The following is a 12,754-nucleotide window of genomic DNA, read 5'->3' on the forward strand; positions in this document are numbered from 1 at the left end:
TTTTCCCCTGTCTTCTGTAGGTACTGAATCCAAGTGCTCTCCCAAATAAACACTCTGCTTGCTCATTCCCATCTCAGCAACTGCTTTGGGGGAGCCCAGCATGTGGTTAACCAGGTGGCTCAGTGGTGAAGGATCCACCTGCAATACAGGAGACGTGAGTTCTATCCCTGGGTTGGGAAGATCCCCTGGAGAAGGAAATGGCAACCCTCTCCAGTTTTCTTGTCTGGAAAATCCCATGGATAGAGCAGCCATGGGGTTGCAAAGAGTCGGACACGACTTATCGACTAAACAACAGCACGTGAAAGACACTAGTTCCCTGTGTCCTCGGCCCTGTGACGTTGCTATTCTAAGGTGGGCAGGACCAGACCTACTCATTCATTCATCAAATCTTAGCACAAATCAGTGGTGGGTGAAAACCAGGACTCTCTTACTGACTGAATAAAGCTTTATTTTAATGCAAAATAAACAAGAAAAATTTATATATTCATATATAACAATATCCAAAATGTTTCTGTGGTACAAATGGGATCATCCAAAAAAGACCGTAAAGAATTCATTCTCCACCGTCAATTGTATGCCAAAATATGATTTCACATAATTTATCTTCAGAACTTATGAACAGACTTGGTATCATATTAGCAAAGGAAAACACTAGAAAAAGTGACTGTATAAACAGCAGGTTTTGTTTGTATGTTCCCAGTAGTAAACAGCGCTGTAGTCAGCATAGATGGAACGTAACACTGTCTGAAAGAGCTGAGTCAGGAGGCAGTCTCGGTGGTTAGTTCACTTTCCATTCTGCGCTGTAGTGAAGTCCACCTTTAAAAGTCAGGCTGTGTGAGATTCTATTACTATTTAAGGACACGAGGGAGAAAGAGTTCCCCTTAGAAGCTGAGCTGCATATGAGATTCTAGGCTTATTTTAGATATCTCACTTTCATTCTCTTTTTTATCAGAAAGGTGACTTTGTAGGGATATCTTACGGAGACTCCTCTTTCTGCTCTCATTGTGGCATCATTTCCACTTAAGTCGGTGTGAACTGGGAGTACAGAGAAATACCATCGCGGGCTGTTTCTGACTCCCAACACCCTCCTGCCTAATTGCAGTAAATCTGGACTGAGATATATTTTGCTCATGGACTCAGAAAGCAGCAGGGTGTCTACCCAATTTAGCACCAATTTGAAGGCTGTCCATTGTAAATTTCAGAGTTTAATGCTGATGGGAATTTTATAGACACACATTGCTGTCCACACTGAACTCTCTAGCTCTCTCTGTCCCCCTGAAATGCTAAGATGTTCCTCCAAAGAAAAGGAAGGGACATACCAACCCTATGCATGGCAACTCTAAAACTTATCAGGTGGATTTCCTTCAGAAAATAGATTTCATTCAAGAAGTTCATAAATCTTTGGAAGGGATAATGAACCATGTTTTAATTTTGTTATTGGCGGCAAAAATCAAGCTACAGTGAAGTCTTGAATCTCCTTTTATCAGGTCGTGTGCATAGAGTTTCCTCCTCGGGGTGACGGTGCTGCTAATTATCAGATCTTTGCTCTGTACTATACTGTGAAGTCAACACAGACAGATCTAAAAACCTAATAAGGAGCTTCATAGTAAATTTCCCCCCACTTTTTATTGTTACTCAACCATGATTTGAGAAAATGCTCCTGACTCTGAACTTTCCTTTCATCCAGTGATGTGATATTGTGGGGAAGCAAGATTATACCAACGGTGATACTGACACAGCCCAGTGACATGAAGGGTTAGTGAGATGTTGTGTTTCTTCTCTCCCTTGTAGAGGACTGAGTTTGCCTGCATCTAAAAGTATTCTGTGGTCTGCTTTCTTACATCTCTCTACTCCTGCAAAAGGACAGAAAAAGAGCTCCTTAAAATATCTAGTGACTTGAGGTCAACACATCACTTCAAGCTCCGGATGACCCAGTGGTCAGATCAGGAGCCAGGCAGGTGTACATTGATGGGTTTTCAGCTCACCAAGCTCTCAGTGCCACCTTTCCCTGGGGGGCTATTTGCATTCTGAGCTACAAGGAGACACCTGACTGAGTTTTTCCAAGGCCGAAAATAAATCAGGAACTATTTCCTGCTACTAGGAGCCCACTGGTCTTCTAAATACTCTAAACAACCTGTTCTTCTAAATACTGGGAAAGAGTTCCATAACCTCTGGGTGGTGACAATTGGGTTGGTTCACAGGCATTTATAAAGCTTACATTCAAGCTGTTCTTAATTGTTACTCGACTTGAAGACTGTCATACACACAATGTTGGCTTCTTCTGGGTAAGGTCAAATAGGTTCAAGCAAGAAAAGAAAACTGCTATAATCTTTTCCCATTACTTTTCATAGTACATTCACATCCTTGGCTGCCCCCTCAGAATTAGCAATTGCTTTACTGCCTGTGTATACAACACAAAAGGGCTTCCCACGTGGCTCAGTGGCAAAGAAGCCACCTGCCACTGCAGGAGATGCCAGTTCGATCCCTGGGTCAGGAAGATGCCCCGGAGGAGGAGATGGCAACTTCACTCCAATATTCCTGCCTGGAAAAGTCCATGGACAGAGGAGCCTGGTGGGCTACAGTCCATGGGGTGGCAAAGTGGGACACGACTGAGAGCACACACACTCAAAACCATGCTTGGAGCAGCATTCCTTGAGCCTTAGTGCAGGAGATACCATGCTCACAAGCTGCCAACATGGTGAAAATATGGGCATTCTTCCTACTGGGGCTGCTCTGAGTGTCTCACCTTCCATCACTGCCCCTTGGGGGAACTTGGCCTTAATCCAGAAGGAAACCTCTGACTTGGCTCTATCCAGTAGTCTATAGAAATTTGGTTAAACTATGGAACATCCTGAAGAGCTGGCTTTTATTGCTTCAAAACACATCATACTTCTCTCATCTTACCATTGTCTTCTTGAAGCTTTATTTAGCTCAAGGGAAGGCAGCTTGCAGCTTGTTGGTAGGGAAACCCTATGGCTCACCTACACTCCACCTTGAGGTGAGAAGGGCCCAGTCTTCAACCTCAGAACAAACTGCAAAGAATCTAAAGGTGCCTGGCTTAAGAGAGATGACAGAGGGCCAAAAACAACTCGACAACCTATTCTCAAGAGGGCCGTAAGTAAACTGTAGTTTAGAAAATGATACCTCTTAAAGTTCAGTAAATAACACTAGTTAAGTCTAAACCCAGCAGTTGCATCATTCTTGGTAACAGAACTATATTTTAAATTAAAAAAAAAAAATACTAAACTGGGCAGGATAGATACTCTATGTATTCAATAACATCAATACTATAATTTATTAAATCCTAGCAGTCAGAGGTATTCTAATCTCAGCCAGAATATGTCTGAACTGAACTCAAGGCATTTTTGGGGGGAGGGAATGAAGAAGGAATGTAAAAAGGCTTAGAGGACTGCAAGGGTCACTGAGCAATTTGAGTTGCTGCTCCCATGCTTTGCTGTTTCTCAGTCTTCTCTTGTGTTCTCATTTGGGTCAGGGTTTAGAGGTTCTAATCTATGTTGAAATAAGTACAATATCTGTGCAAAGCTCTAAAGAAATTGTGATGGACTTTGGAGGGGGCGGTTTAGCTTTTCAAAGCCATAAGACCTTTTCCCAACTGGAGACCTTGGCCTTAGTCTTGCTCTGACTTGTGTTAATGAAATATAGCAGATGTAGAATGATTTAGTTTTATGCTCCTTCTCCCTTCCCTTCTATTCTGTTTATTGTTTTCCTTTTTATTCTCTTCTTCATCAAACTTTCCAGAAAGTATTTTTATTTTCCATTCTCCATACTGGTAATCACACACCTTCATAAACACGCACACATACACACACACTACTACGGCTTGCTTGTTATCATTCCCAGAGAGCACCGTCAGCCCTTTCCTGACCCTGGGTGCATATGGTGCTGTTTGGCACTGAGTCTAGAATTGGCATCTTCAGAGCACTGCTTCCTGTGTGACCTAACCAGTGGGCCCTCTCTTTCCTGAGTACATCTCAGCTCTCAAGTGGGAGTCTTAAAGTAAAGGACCCAGTTACAATAATGACAAGCAGGAGATTTGGGGATGAGTCTGAAACCAGATATCTCTATGCTATCTTGCCTGAGATGTGGGAGAAAGGAAGGTGAGGACCATGGGAATTTTAGCCTTTTAACTCGATTGCCTTGATGCTAGGCATAGATTTCTTCTGGAAGCCCTGACTAGTTTTGTGAATTCTCCCAGGACACTAATACTGCATTCACATCTTTTATATAAAAAGCGAGGAAACGTGAAATGCTTATACCAAGTGAGTGGTACTGAGAACCTGAGAAATTCTACAAATAAATGCAGCCTTCCTCTGGGTACAAAACATTTCAAGGAGCTCACTCTTCATGTTTGTTGTTGTTTTCTCAATGTGAAGACTACTCTCTTAGGATGCCCATATTTGCAGCTACTCTTCACAGACTTAACAACTTAAGGAGGTGGCTGAAGCTTAGCCTCTGAATGGATGATGTCCCAGACAGAGACTGGCCCCTCTCCCCCGCATGACGCCAATGCTATGCATGTCTGTGTTCCAGAGAGTTGGCCATGCTGTAGATCTCCACTGCTATTTGCCTGTTCAATTGCCACTCTCAGTGAACTGAACAATTCTAAATGTATTTCAAATATCAGGCAGTTTTGTTTTTATGGCCCTATCCTTCCTCTTCCTTCTGATTTCCCTCCCCAAACTCCTACTCCATTCTTTCTGATTAGTGGTCAAGTGTTGCAGCGTCAGTGAGAAAAATCTAATCTGTACCATAGAGAATTCTCGATAGAAAGAAGGCCTTAAGGTGTAGGAAGAACAAAGGTGATGCTGGAAGTCTTCCGTCCTGGGCTGGGCTGAGCTTGGTGGTGTTCAGCTACACGGCTGCAGTCATGGGGTTCTTCTGCCTGGGATCCTGGGTTCGGTAGGGGTACTGGTCAGGGCTGCTCCCTCGGGGCCCTGCTCTGCCCGTTTCTGGGTAGGCTGGTACTCTGTGGTGCTGAGGAGGGGAAGGCGGGACATCTTGTCGGAAAGGTCCTTTGTGCTGGGGGGCTGGTGGGGGTGCGTAGTACTGGGGATACCGGAGATCTGTGACTCTCAGATCTGGAGGGCGAGGATAGCTTCCTTTGGCTGGATGCACAGGATGAGCCCCTGGGTAATAGGGAAGCTCCCTTTCCTTGTAGAGCCTCCGAGATGCTGCTGTCAGGTAGTCTACAGGCTCTGCTGGTCCTCCCCTGTTAAGAGAAGACAAGACACAGGTCAGTGACCACTAGCTGGCTGCCCAGCTGATGACCACATCCCTCAGCCTCCCGTGTGGTCTGGTGTGGCCACAGACTGGATCTGGCCGATGGGATGTGAATAGCCATGATGCATACCCGTAAAAGGAAGAAAGAGACCCTCTTCTCTTCCCTCCTTTCTGTTGGCTGCTAAGAGTGGTCATAATAAAGATCATAAGGAGCAAGCCACATGCTGAGGAAGGCAGAACAAGAAGAAGAAAAGAGCCTGGTTCTTCTACACCATGAAGCCACCATGTCAGTTAGGTGCCTAAGAGAGAAATATTCTTCTATCTTGTTGATATGTTGGCCTTTATTGTAGTAACCAAGCGAGTTCCCTAAACAAGGCTGAGTTTGGCTCTGTTAATACTAGAATTGTTCACCCCCTTCCTTCTCCACCTCCCTGAATCCTGACATGGTGGTAGAAATGCACATGTTATCTGGAGTCATAACCTTCCCAGGGAATGAACTCACTTCTCTCCTAGGTCTGTGGGCTATTCTTTACACAGGCCATAGTCTTGGTCTAACTCTGGTTGGCTTCTGTGACACATCTGCGTGGATTAGTATGCCCTCTTTCCACAGTTCCTGGAAGAAGTCCCAACCTAGAGTCTGGAATTATCCACCTGTAACTTTGATATGAAGCGATTCTACTGCAAAGTCAGTAAGTGCCACCTAGCCAGTAGCAGATTGAGAAAAGTCAAAGCAGCTGTAAATTGCACTGTGTAATGAGTAGGCACACAGAAAGGTCCAGGGCAAGAATAAACACTAACATAAAGCGACCCTGTCTGGATCTCTCTGCCAAGACAACACGCATCTTCTGATCCATTTGCCGTAACAGAAGCAATACGTCTCTAAACAATGTACAGATGACTGCATCTTCTCTAGCCTGGGGTTAAACAGATGAGTTCTGTTTGCAGCTCTTAAAATCCCATAAACCTTCTGTGCACATATTCCCTAACATCATGCCCAAATCCTCCCCACTTTCTACCATTCCTCTTTTTGTTATTTCTTTTTCAAGGATAAGAGCAACAATAACAATTAATGGAAAGCTCTCCGATGTCAGAGTACAACCTGGTAGAACACTTGAAAGAAATGACAGGGCTGTAAGAATACGGTGTCTGTGGTTAATCAAGCACTGTCAATGAGGGTCACAATCACCCTGTAATCTGCAGAGTTTGATGGGAAAACAGCTCTGTAAATTCCCCAATCAATGATGGTTTGACAAGCTCCAAGCTTGAGTCCATGTGGAAAGCAACACGTGAACACATTCATAAGGATGAACAATAGAATTTTTCTCTCCTTTTTTATGTCTTAATTTGGCTATGTATAATAATGAAAGTTAGGTCCTTGAGCCTGGGTTAATTTAGCTAGTGAGAGTTTTCAGGTAAAAAAATTAAATTGTTTGTGTACAAGTTATTACAGCATCAACTGTTATTATTCAGTGCAGTTTGCTTTGCTCTATTTTAAATTGCCCACGACAAACAGAGCACAAATGTGTAATCTGTCACCCCAGCCCTGGGAAATAAAGGATGGGGATTTCATCTTCTCTTCCCTTTAGAATTTTTTTTTTTTGTTTAGAAAACTTCCAGCATTCATTATATCTTTTATTGTACAATATTTTAAGCTCCCCCTCTCTCCCACCATGCTCATTTCTACTTCCTTTTGGTTCATGTTAGAGATTTTCAAAACACTTAAAAAAAAGGAAACAAAAAAACACCAAAAACCACCCCCCAACTTGTGTTTTCTCTCAGAATCTACTGATGATATTTCTCTGCATGAAGTGAAACATGTGGTTTTTCTGCACTCATTTTAAGCCCTTGGGATAAATCACTGACATTTGCAACACACAAACATTATCTGCCTTAAAATGAACATACAATCAATGCTCCCTCCAGACCCTCTTAGCATGAATGTTTCCTGTTTAAAATTGAAAGAGAGAAAGGAGGAATTCCAGGCCTTGGACTTTTAGGGTCCTGTTCTCTCCCTGGAGATTTCTCTCTTTTAAAACAGAATATTATAAGAGACAGACAGGCATTGTTTTTTTTTTTTTTTTGTGGAGAGACTAGCCAGATCAAGCGGTGACAGAGCAGAAGCCACCGGGATAGCCTCAGCCACCACACGGGCTGCGTGCACACGGTCAAGCCTCTTCTCCCACGCCTCCCCCTGCCACTTGGTCACCTTGCGTGGCCAGGGGAAGCTGGGGGCAGAATTCAAGATAGTTTTGTGGACTCACATTGCTTCCTCTGAGGGGAGATTTTACATCTGGGAATTTGCTTACATGTGGCAGAAACCAAGTGAGGTAGCTGTTCTTTGTCAAGAAATGAAATCATGGAAATTGTCTTTTTCTGTAGAAATCATCAAAGCAGTTATCCTTTCTAATTTTTCAGAGAGAAGACAAACAATGAGCTGGCCTATAAAAACACTCTTTAAGGTTCAAAGAGTGCTGGAAGAATTTTTCTTTCTTCGGTGGTTGGGGAGTGGGTTGCTGTTGTTTATAAAAATTCTTTGCTCAAAATTGAGGATTGGCTTTTACCAGAACTTCTCAATGATTGCGAATATTGTGTGTGCGCACACACATATTTAAAAGAACAGTTTTTAGGGAGATAAGATGGCAGAGTAGAAGGACGTGAGCTCACCTGGCCTTATGAAGATACCAAAATCACAACTAACTTGCAGAATAACCATTGATAAAAAAAAAATCACTGGAACTGGCCAGAAAAGATATCCTACATCCAAAGAAAAAGAAGAAGATACAACAAGATGGTAGGAGGCATGTAATCATGATAAAATCAAGGCCCATACCTGGTATGTAGGCAACCCTCAAACTGGAAAGTAATTATATTGCAGAAATTCTCCCAAGGAGTTTTGAGCCCCACTTCAGGCTCACCAGCTGGCAGATCCAGCAATGGGAGGAAAAGCCCCCAGAGAATCTGGCTTTGAAGGCCAGTGGGGTTTGATCACAGGAATTCCTTAAGACTAGGGGAAACAAGACTCCACTTTTGGTGTAGACACGGTCTCATGCACACCAGGACATAGGGAAAAAAAAGGAAAACAACAACACATGGAGGCAAAACAATATGCTACTCTAACCAACCAGTGAATCACTGAAGAAATCAAGATGGAAATAAAAAAAATACCTATAGACAGATGAAAACACAACAATCCAAAACCTATGGGTTTCAGCAATACCACTGTACCTGAGGAGGCAGGAAGAGTCTCAAATAAAGAATACCTAAAGCAATTAGAGAAAGAAGAGCAAACAAAATCTAAAGTTAGCAGAAGGAAAAATATAAAGATCAGAGCAGAAAGAAATGAAATAGAGTCAAAGAAAATAATAGCAAAGATAAATGGAACTAAAAGTTGGCTCTTTTAAAAGGTAAACAAAATTGATAAATCTTAAGCCAGACTCACTAGGAAAAAAAAGACAGAGGGCTCAAATCAATAAAATTAGAAATGAAAAAGAAATAATGGACACCACTGAAATACAAAGGATCATAAGACAACTGCAAACAATTATATGCCAATAAAATGAACAACCTAGAAGAAATGGACAAATTCTTAGGTACAATCTCCCCAAACTGAACTAGGAAGAAATAGAAAACACGAACAGACCAATCATAAGTACTGAAATAGAAACTGTGATTTAAAAATGCCAAACAAATGAAAGTCCAGGACCAGAGGGGTTCACAGGTGAAGTCTATCAAACATTTAGAGAAGAGGTAATGTTTCTGAAACTATTCCAAAAAATTACAGAGGGAGGAACACTCCTAAACTCATTCTATGAGTCTACCATCACCCTGATACCAAAACCAGGCAAAGATAACATGCATATGGACACATACACATACAATTACAGGCCAATATCATTGATGAGCACAGACACAAAAATCCTCAACAAACTATTAGTGAACCAAATTCAATAGTACATTAAGATGATTATACACCATGATCAAGAGGGATTTATCCCAGGGATGCAAGCATTTTTCAGTATCCACAAATCAGTGTGATACACCATACTAAAAAATTGAAGAATAAATACCATATGATCATCTTAAAGGAAGCAGAAAAATCTTTTGACAAAATTCAATACCCATTTATGATAAAAACTCTCCAGAAAGTGGCCAAGAGGGGACGTACCTCAACATAATGAAAGCCGTGTATGACAAACCTGTAGCCTTTGTGTGAAGTCACAACAAACTGTGGAAAATTCTTAGAGAGATAGGAATACCAGACCACCTTACCTGTCGCCTAAGAAACCTGTATGTGGGTCAAGAAGCAACATAGACCCAGACATGGAACAACTGACTGATTCAAAATTGGGAAAGGAGTACCACAAGGCTGTATATTGTTACCCTCTTTATTTAACTTATGTGCAGAGTACTCATGTGAAATGCCAAGCTGGATGAATCACAAGTTGGAATCAAAACTGCTGAGAGAAATATCAACAACCTCAGATATGCAGATGACACCACCTTGATGGCAGAAAGTGAAGAGTAACTAAAGAGCCTCTTGATGAATGTGAAAGAGGAGAGTGAAAAAGCTGGCTTCAAACCAGTCAATCCTAAAGGAAATCAACCCTGAATATTCATTGGAAGAACTGATGCTGAAGCTCCAATGCTGTGGCTATCTGATGTGAAGAGCTGACTCATTGGAAAAAGCCCTGATTCTGGGAAATATTGAGGGTGGGAGAGTTGAACAGGGTGGCAGAGGATGAGATGGTTAGATAGCATCATTGACTCAATGGACATGAATCTGAGCAAACTTCGCAGATAGTGAAGGACAGGGAAGGCTGGCATGCTGCAGTCCATGGGGTTGAAAAGAGTTGGACACAACTTAGTGACTGAACAACAACAATATTACTAGCATCATCCTCAATGGTGAAAAGCTGAAAGCATTCCCTCCAAGATCATAAATAAGACAAGACTGTCCACTCACCACTTTTATTTAACATAGTTTTGGAAGTCCTAGCCCTGACAATCAGAGGAAAAAAAAGAAATAAAAGGAATCCAAACTGGAAAAGAAGTAAAACTGTTCCTGTTTGCAAGTGACATGATATTATACATAGAAAATCTTAAAGATGGTACCAGAAGACTACTAGAGCTCATCAATGAATTCAGTAAAATTGCAGGATATAAAATTAATAAACAGAAATCTGAAGCATTCCTATACACTAACAAGGAAAGATAAGAAAGAGAAGTTCAAGAAACAATCCATTCATAATCACATCAAAAAGAATAAAACATCTAGGAATAAACCTACCTAAGGAGGCAAAAGACTTGAACTCTGAAAACTACAAGATGCTGATGAAAGAGATCAAAGATGACACAATCTGATAAAAGCTATGCCATATACTTGGATTGAAAGAATCAATATTATCAAGATGACTACAATACCCATAGAAATCTATAGATTCAATGCAATCCCTATAAAATTACCAATGGCATTTTTCAGAGAAGTAGAACAAAAAATTTTACAATTTGTATGGAAGCTTTGGCCTTGGAGTGCAAAATGAAGCAGGGCAAAGGCTAACAGAGTTTTGCCAAAATAACACAGTGCTTATAGTAAGCACCCTCTTCCAACAACACAAGAGATGACTCTATACATGGACATCACCAAAAGGTCAACACTGAAATCAGACTGATTATATTCTTTGCAGCTGAAGATGGAAATGCTCTATAAAGTCAGCAAAAAGAAGACCTGGAGCTGACTATGGCTCTGATCATGAGCTTCTTATTGCAAAATTCAGGCTTAAATTGAAGAAAGGAGGGAAAATCACTAGACCATTCAGGTATGACCTAAATAAAATGCTTTATGATTATACAGTGGAGGTGATGAATAGATTCAAGGGATGAGATCTGGTAGGCAGAGTGCCTGAAGAACTGTAGACAGAAGTTTTTAACAGTGTACAGGAGATGGTGACCAAAATCATCCCAAAGAAACAGAAATGCAAGAAGGCAAAATGGTTATCTAAGAAGGTCTGACAAATAGCTGAGAAAAGCAGTGAAAGGCAAAGGAGAAAGGGAAAGATATATCCAACTGAATGCAGAGTTTCAGAGAATAGCAAGGAGAGAGAAGAACGCCTTAAGTGAACAATGCAAAGAAATAGAGGAAAACAATAGAATGGGAAAGACTAGAGATCTCAAGAAAATTGGAGATACCAAGGGACTATTTCATGCAAAGATGGGCACAAACAAGGACAGAAACAGCAAGGACCTAACAGAAGCAGAGAGATTAAGAAGAGATGGCAAGAATAGAAGAACTATACAAAAGAGATCTTAATGATCCAGATAACCACAGTGGTATAGTCACTCACTCAGAGCCAGAAATCCTGGAGTGTTAATTCAAGTAGACCTTAGGAAGCATTATTGTGAACAAAGCTAGTGGAAGTGATGGAATTCCAGGTGAGCTATTTCAAAAGATGATGCTGTTAAAATGGTGCACTCAATATGCCAACAAATTTATAAAACTCAGCAGTGACCTCAGGACTGGAAAATGTCAGTTTTCATTCCAATCCCAAAGAAAGACAATGCAAAGAATCTTCAAACTACCATCCCTTTGCATTCATTTCACATACTAGCAAGTTAATGCTCAAAATCCTTCAAGCTAGGTTTCAACAGTATGTTAATCAATAATTTCCAGTTGTACAAGCTGGATTTAGAAAAAGCAGAGAAGCCAGAGACCAAATTGCCAATGTTTATTAGATCACAGAAAAAGCAAGGGTAACTTATATGCAGAGTATATCATGAGAAATGCTGGACTGGATGAAGCACAAGCTAGAATCAAGATTGCCGGGAGAAATAGCAATAACCTCAGATTTGCAGATGACACCACCCTTATGGCAGAAAGTGAAGAAGAACTAAAGAGCTTCTTGATGAAAGTGAAATAGGAGAATGAAAATGTTGACTTATAATTCAACATTCAGAAAACTAAGGTCATGGCATCTGGTCCCATCTCTTCATGGCAAATAGATGGGGAAACAGTGGAAACAGTGACAAACTTTATTTTTGGGGGCTCCAAAATCACTGCAGATGGTGAGTGCAGCCATGAAATTAAAAGACGCTTGCTCCTTGGAAGAAAAGCTATGACCAACCTAGACAGCATATTAAAAAGCAGAGACATAACTTGGCCAACAACGGTCCATCTAGTCAAGGCTATGGTTTTTCCAGGAGTCATGTATGGATGTGACAGTTGGACTATAAAGAAAGCTGAGCACCGAAGAATTGATGCTTTTGAACTGTGGTGTGGGAGAAGACTCTTGAGAGTCCCTTGGACTGCAAGGAGATCCAACCAGTGAATCCTAAAGGAAATCAGTCCTGAATATTCATTGGAAGGACTTCTGTGGAAGCTGAAACTCCAATACTTTGGCCCCCTATGGAAAGAGTTGACTCATTGGAAAAGAGTCTGAAACTGGGAAAGATTGAGGATGGGAGGAAAAGCTGCTGACAGTGGATGAGATGGTTGGATGGCATCACTGACTCGATATAC

The 12,754-nt window shown here is 41.4% G+C and overlaps 1 protein-coding gene across 2 annotated transcripts in view; it reads right to left on the minus strand.

Moving 5' to 3' along the window:
• Positions 1-427: 427 nt before the first annotated feature.
• Positions 428-12,754, minus strand: part of PARD3B (par-3 family cell polarity regulator beta) — a 1,152,049-nt gene continuing 1,139,722 nt past the window's right edge. Inside the window, exon 24 of one of the 2 annotated variants that reach the window (XM_040228721.1) lies at positions 428-5,230. In XM_040228721.1, coding sequence (XP_040084655.1) covers positions 4,873-5,230 — 358 coding nt within the window. In that variant the 3' untranslated portion in view covers positions 428-4,872. The remainder of the gene's footprint in view (positions 5,231-12,754) is intronic. The other variant, XM_040228723.1, reaches the window with a different exon arrangement.

Source organism: Oryx dammah, unplaced genomic scaffold (genome assembly GCF_014754425.2).
Source record: "Oryx dammah isolate SB20612 unplaced genomic scaffold, SCBI_Odam_1.1 HiC_scaffold_27, whole genome shotgun sequence".
NCBI classification, from domain to species: Eukaryota; Metazoa; Chordata; class Mammalia; order Artiodactyla; family Bovidae; genus Oryx; species Oryx dammah.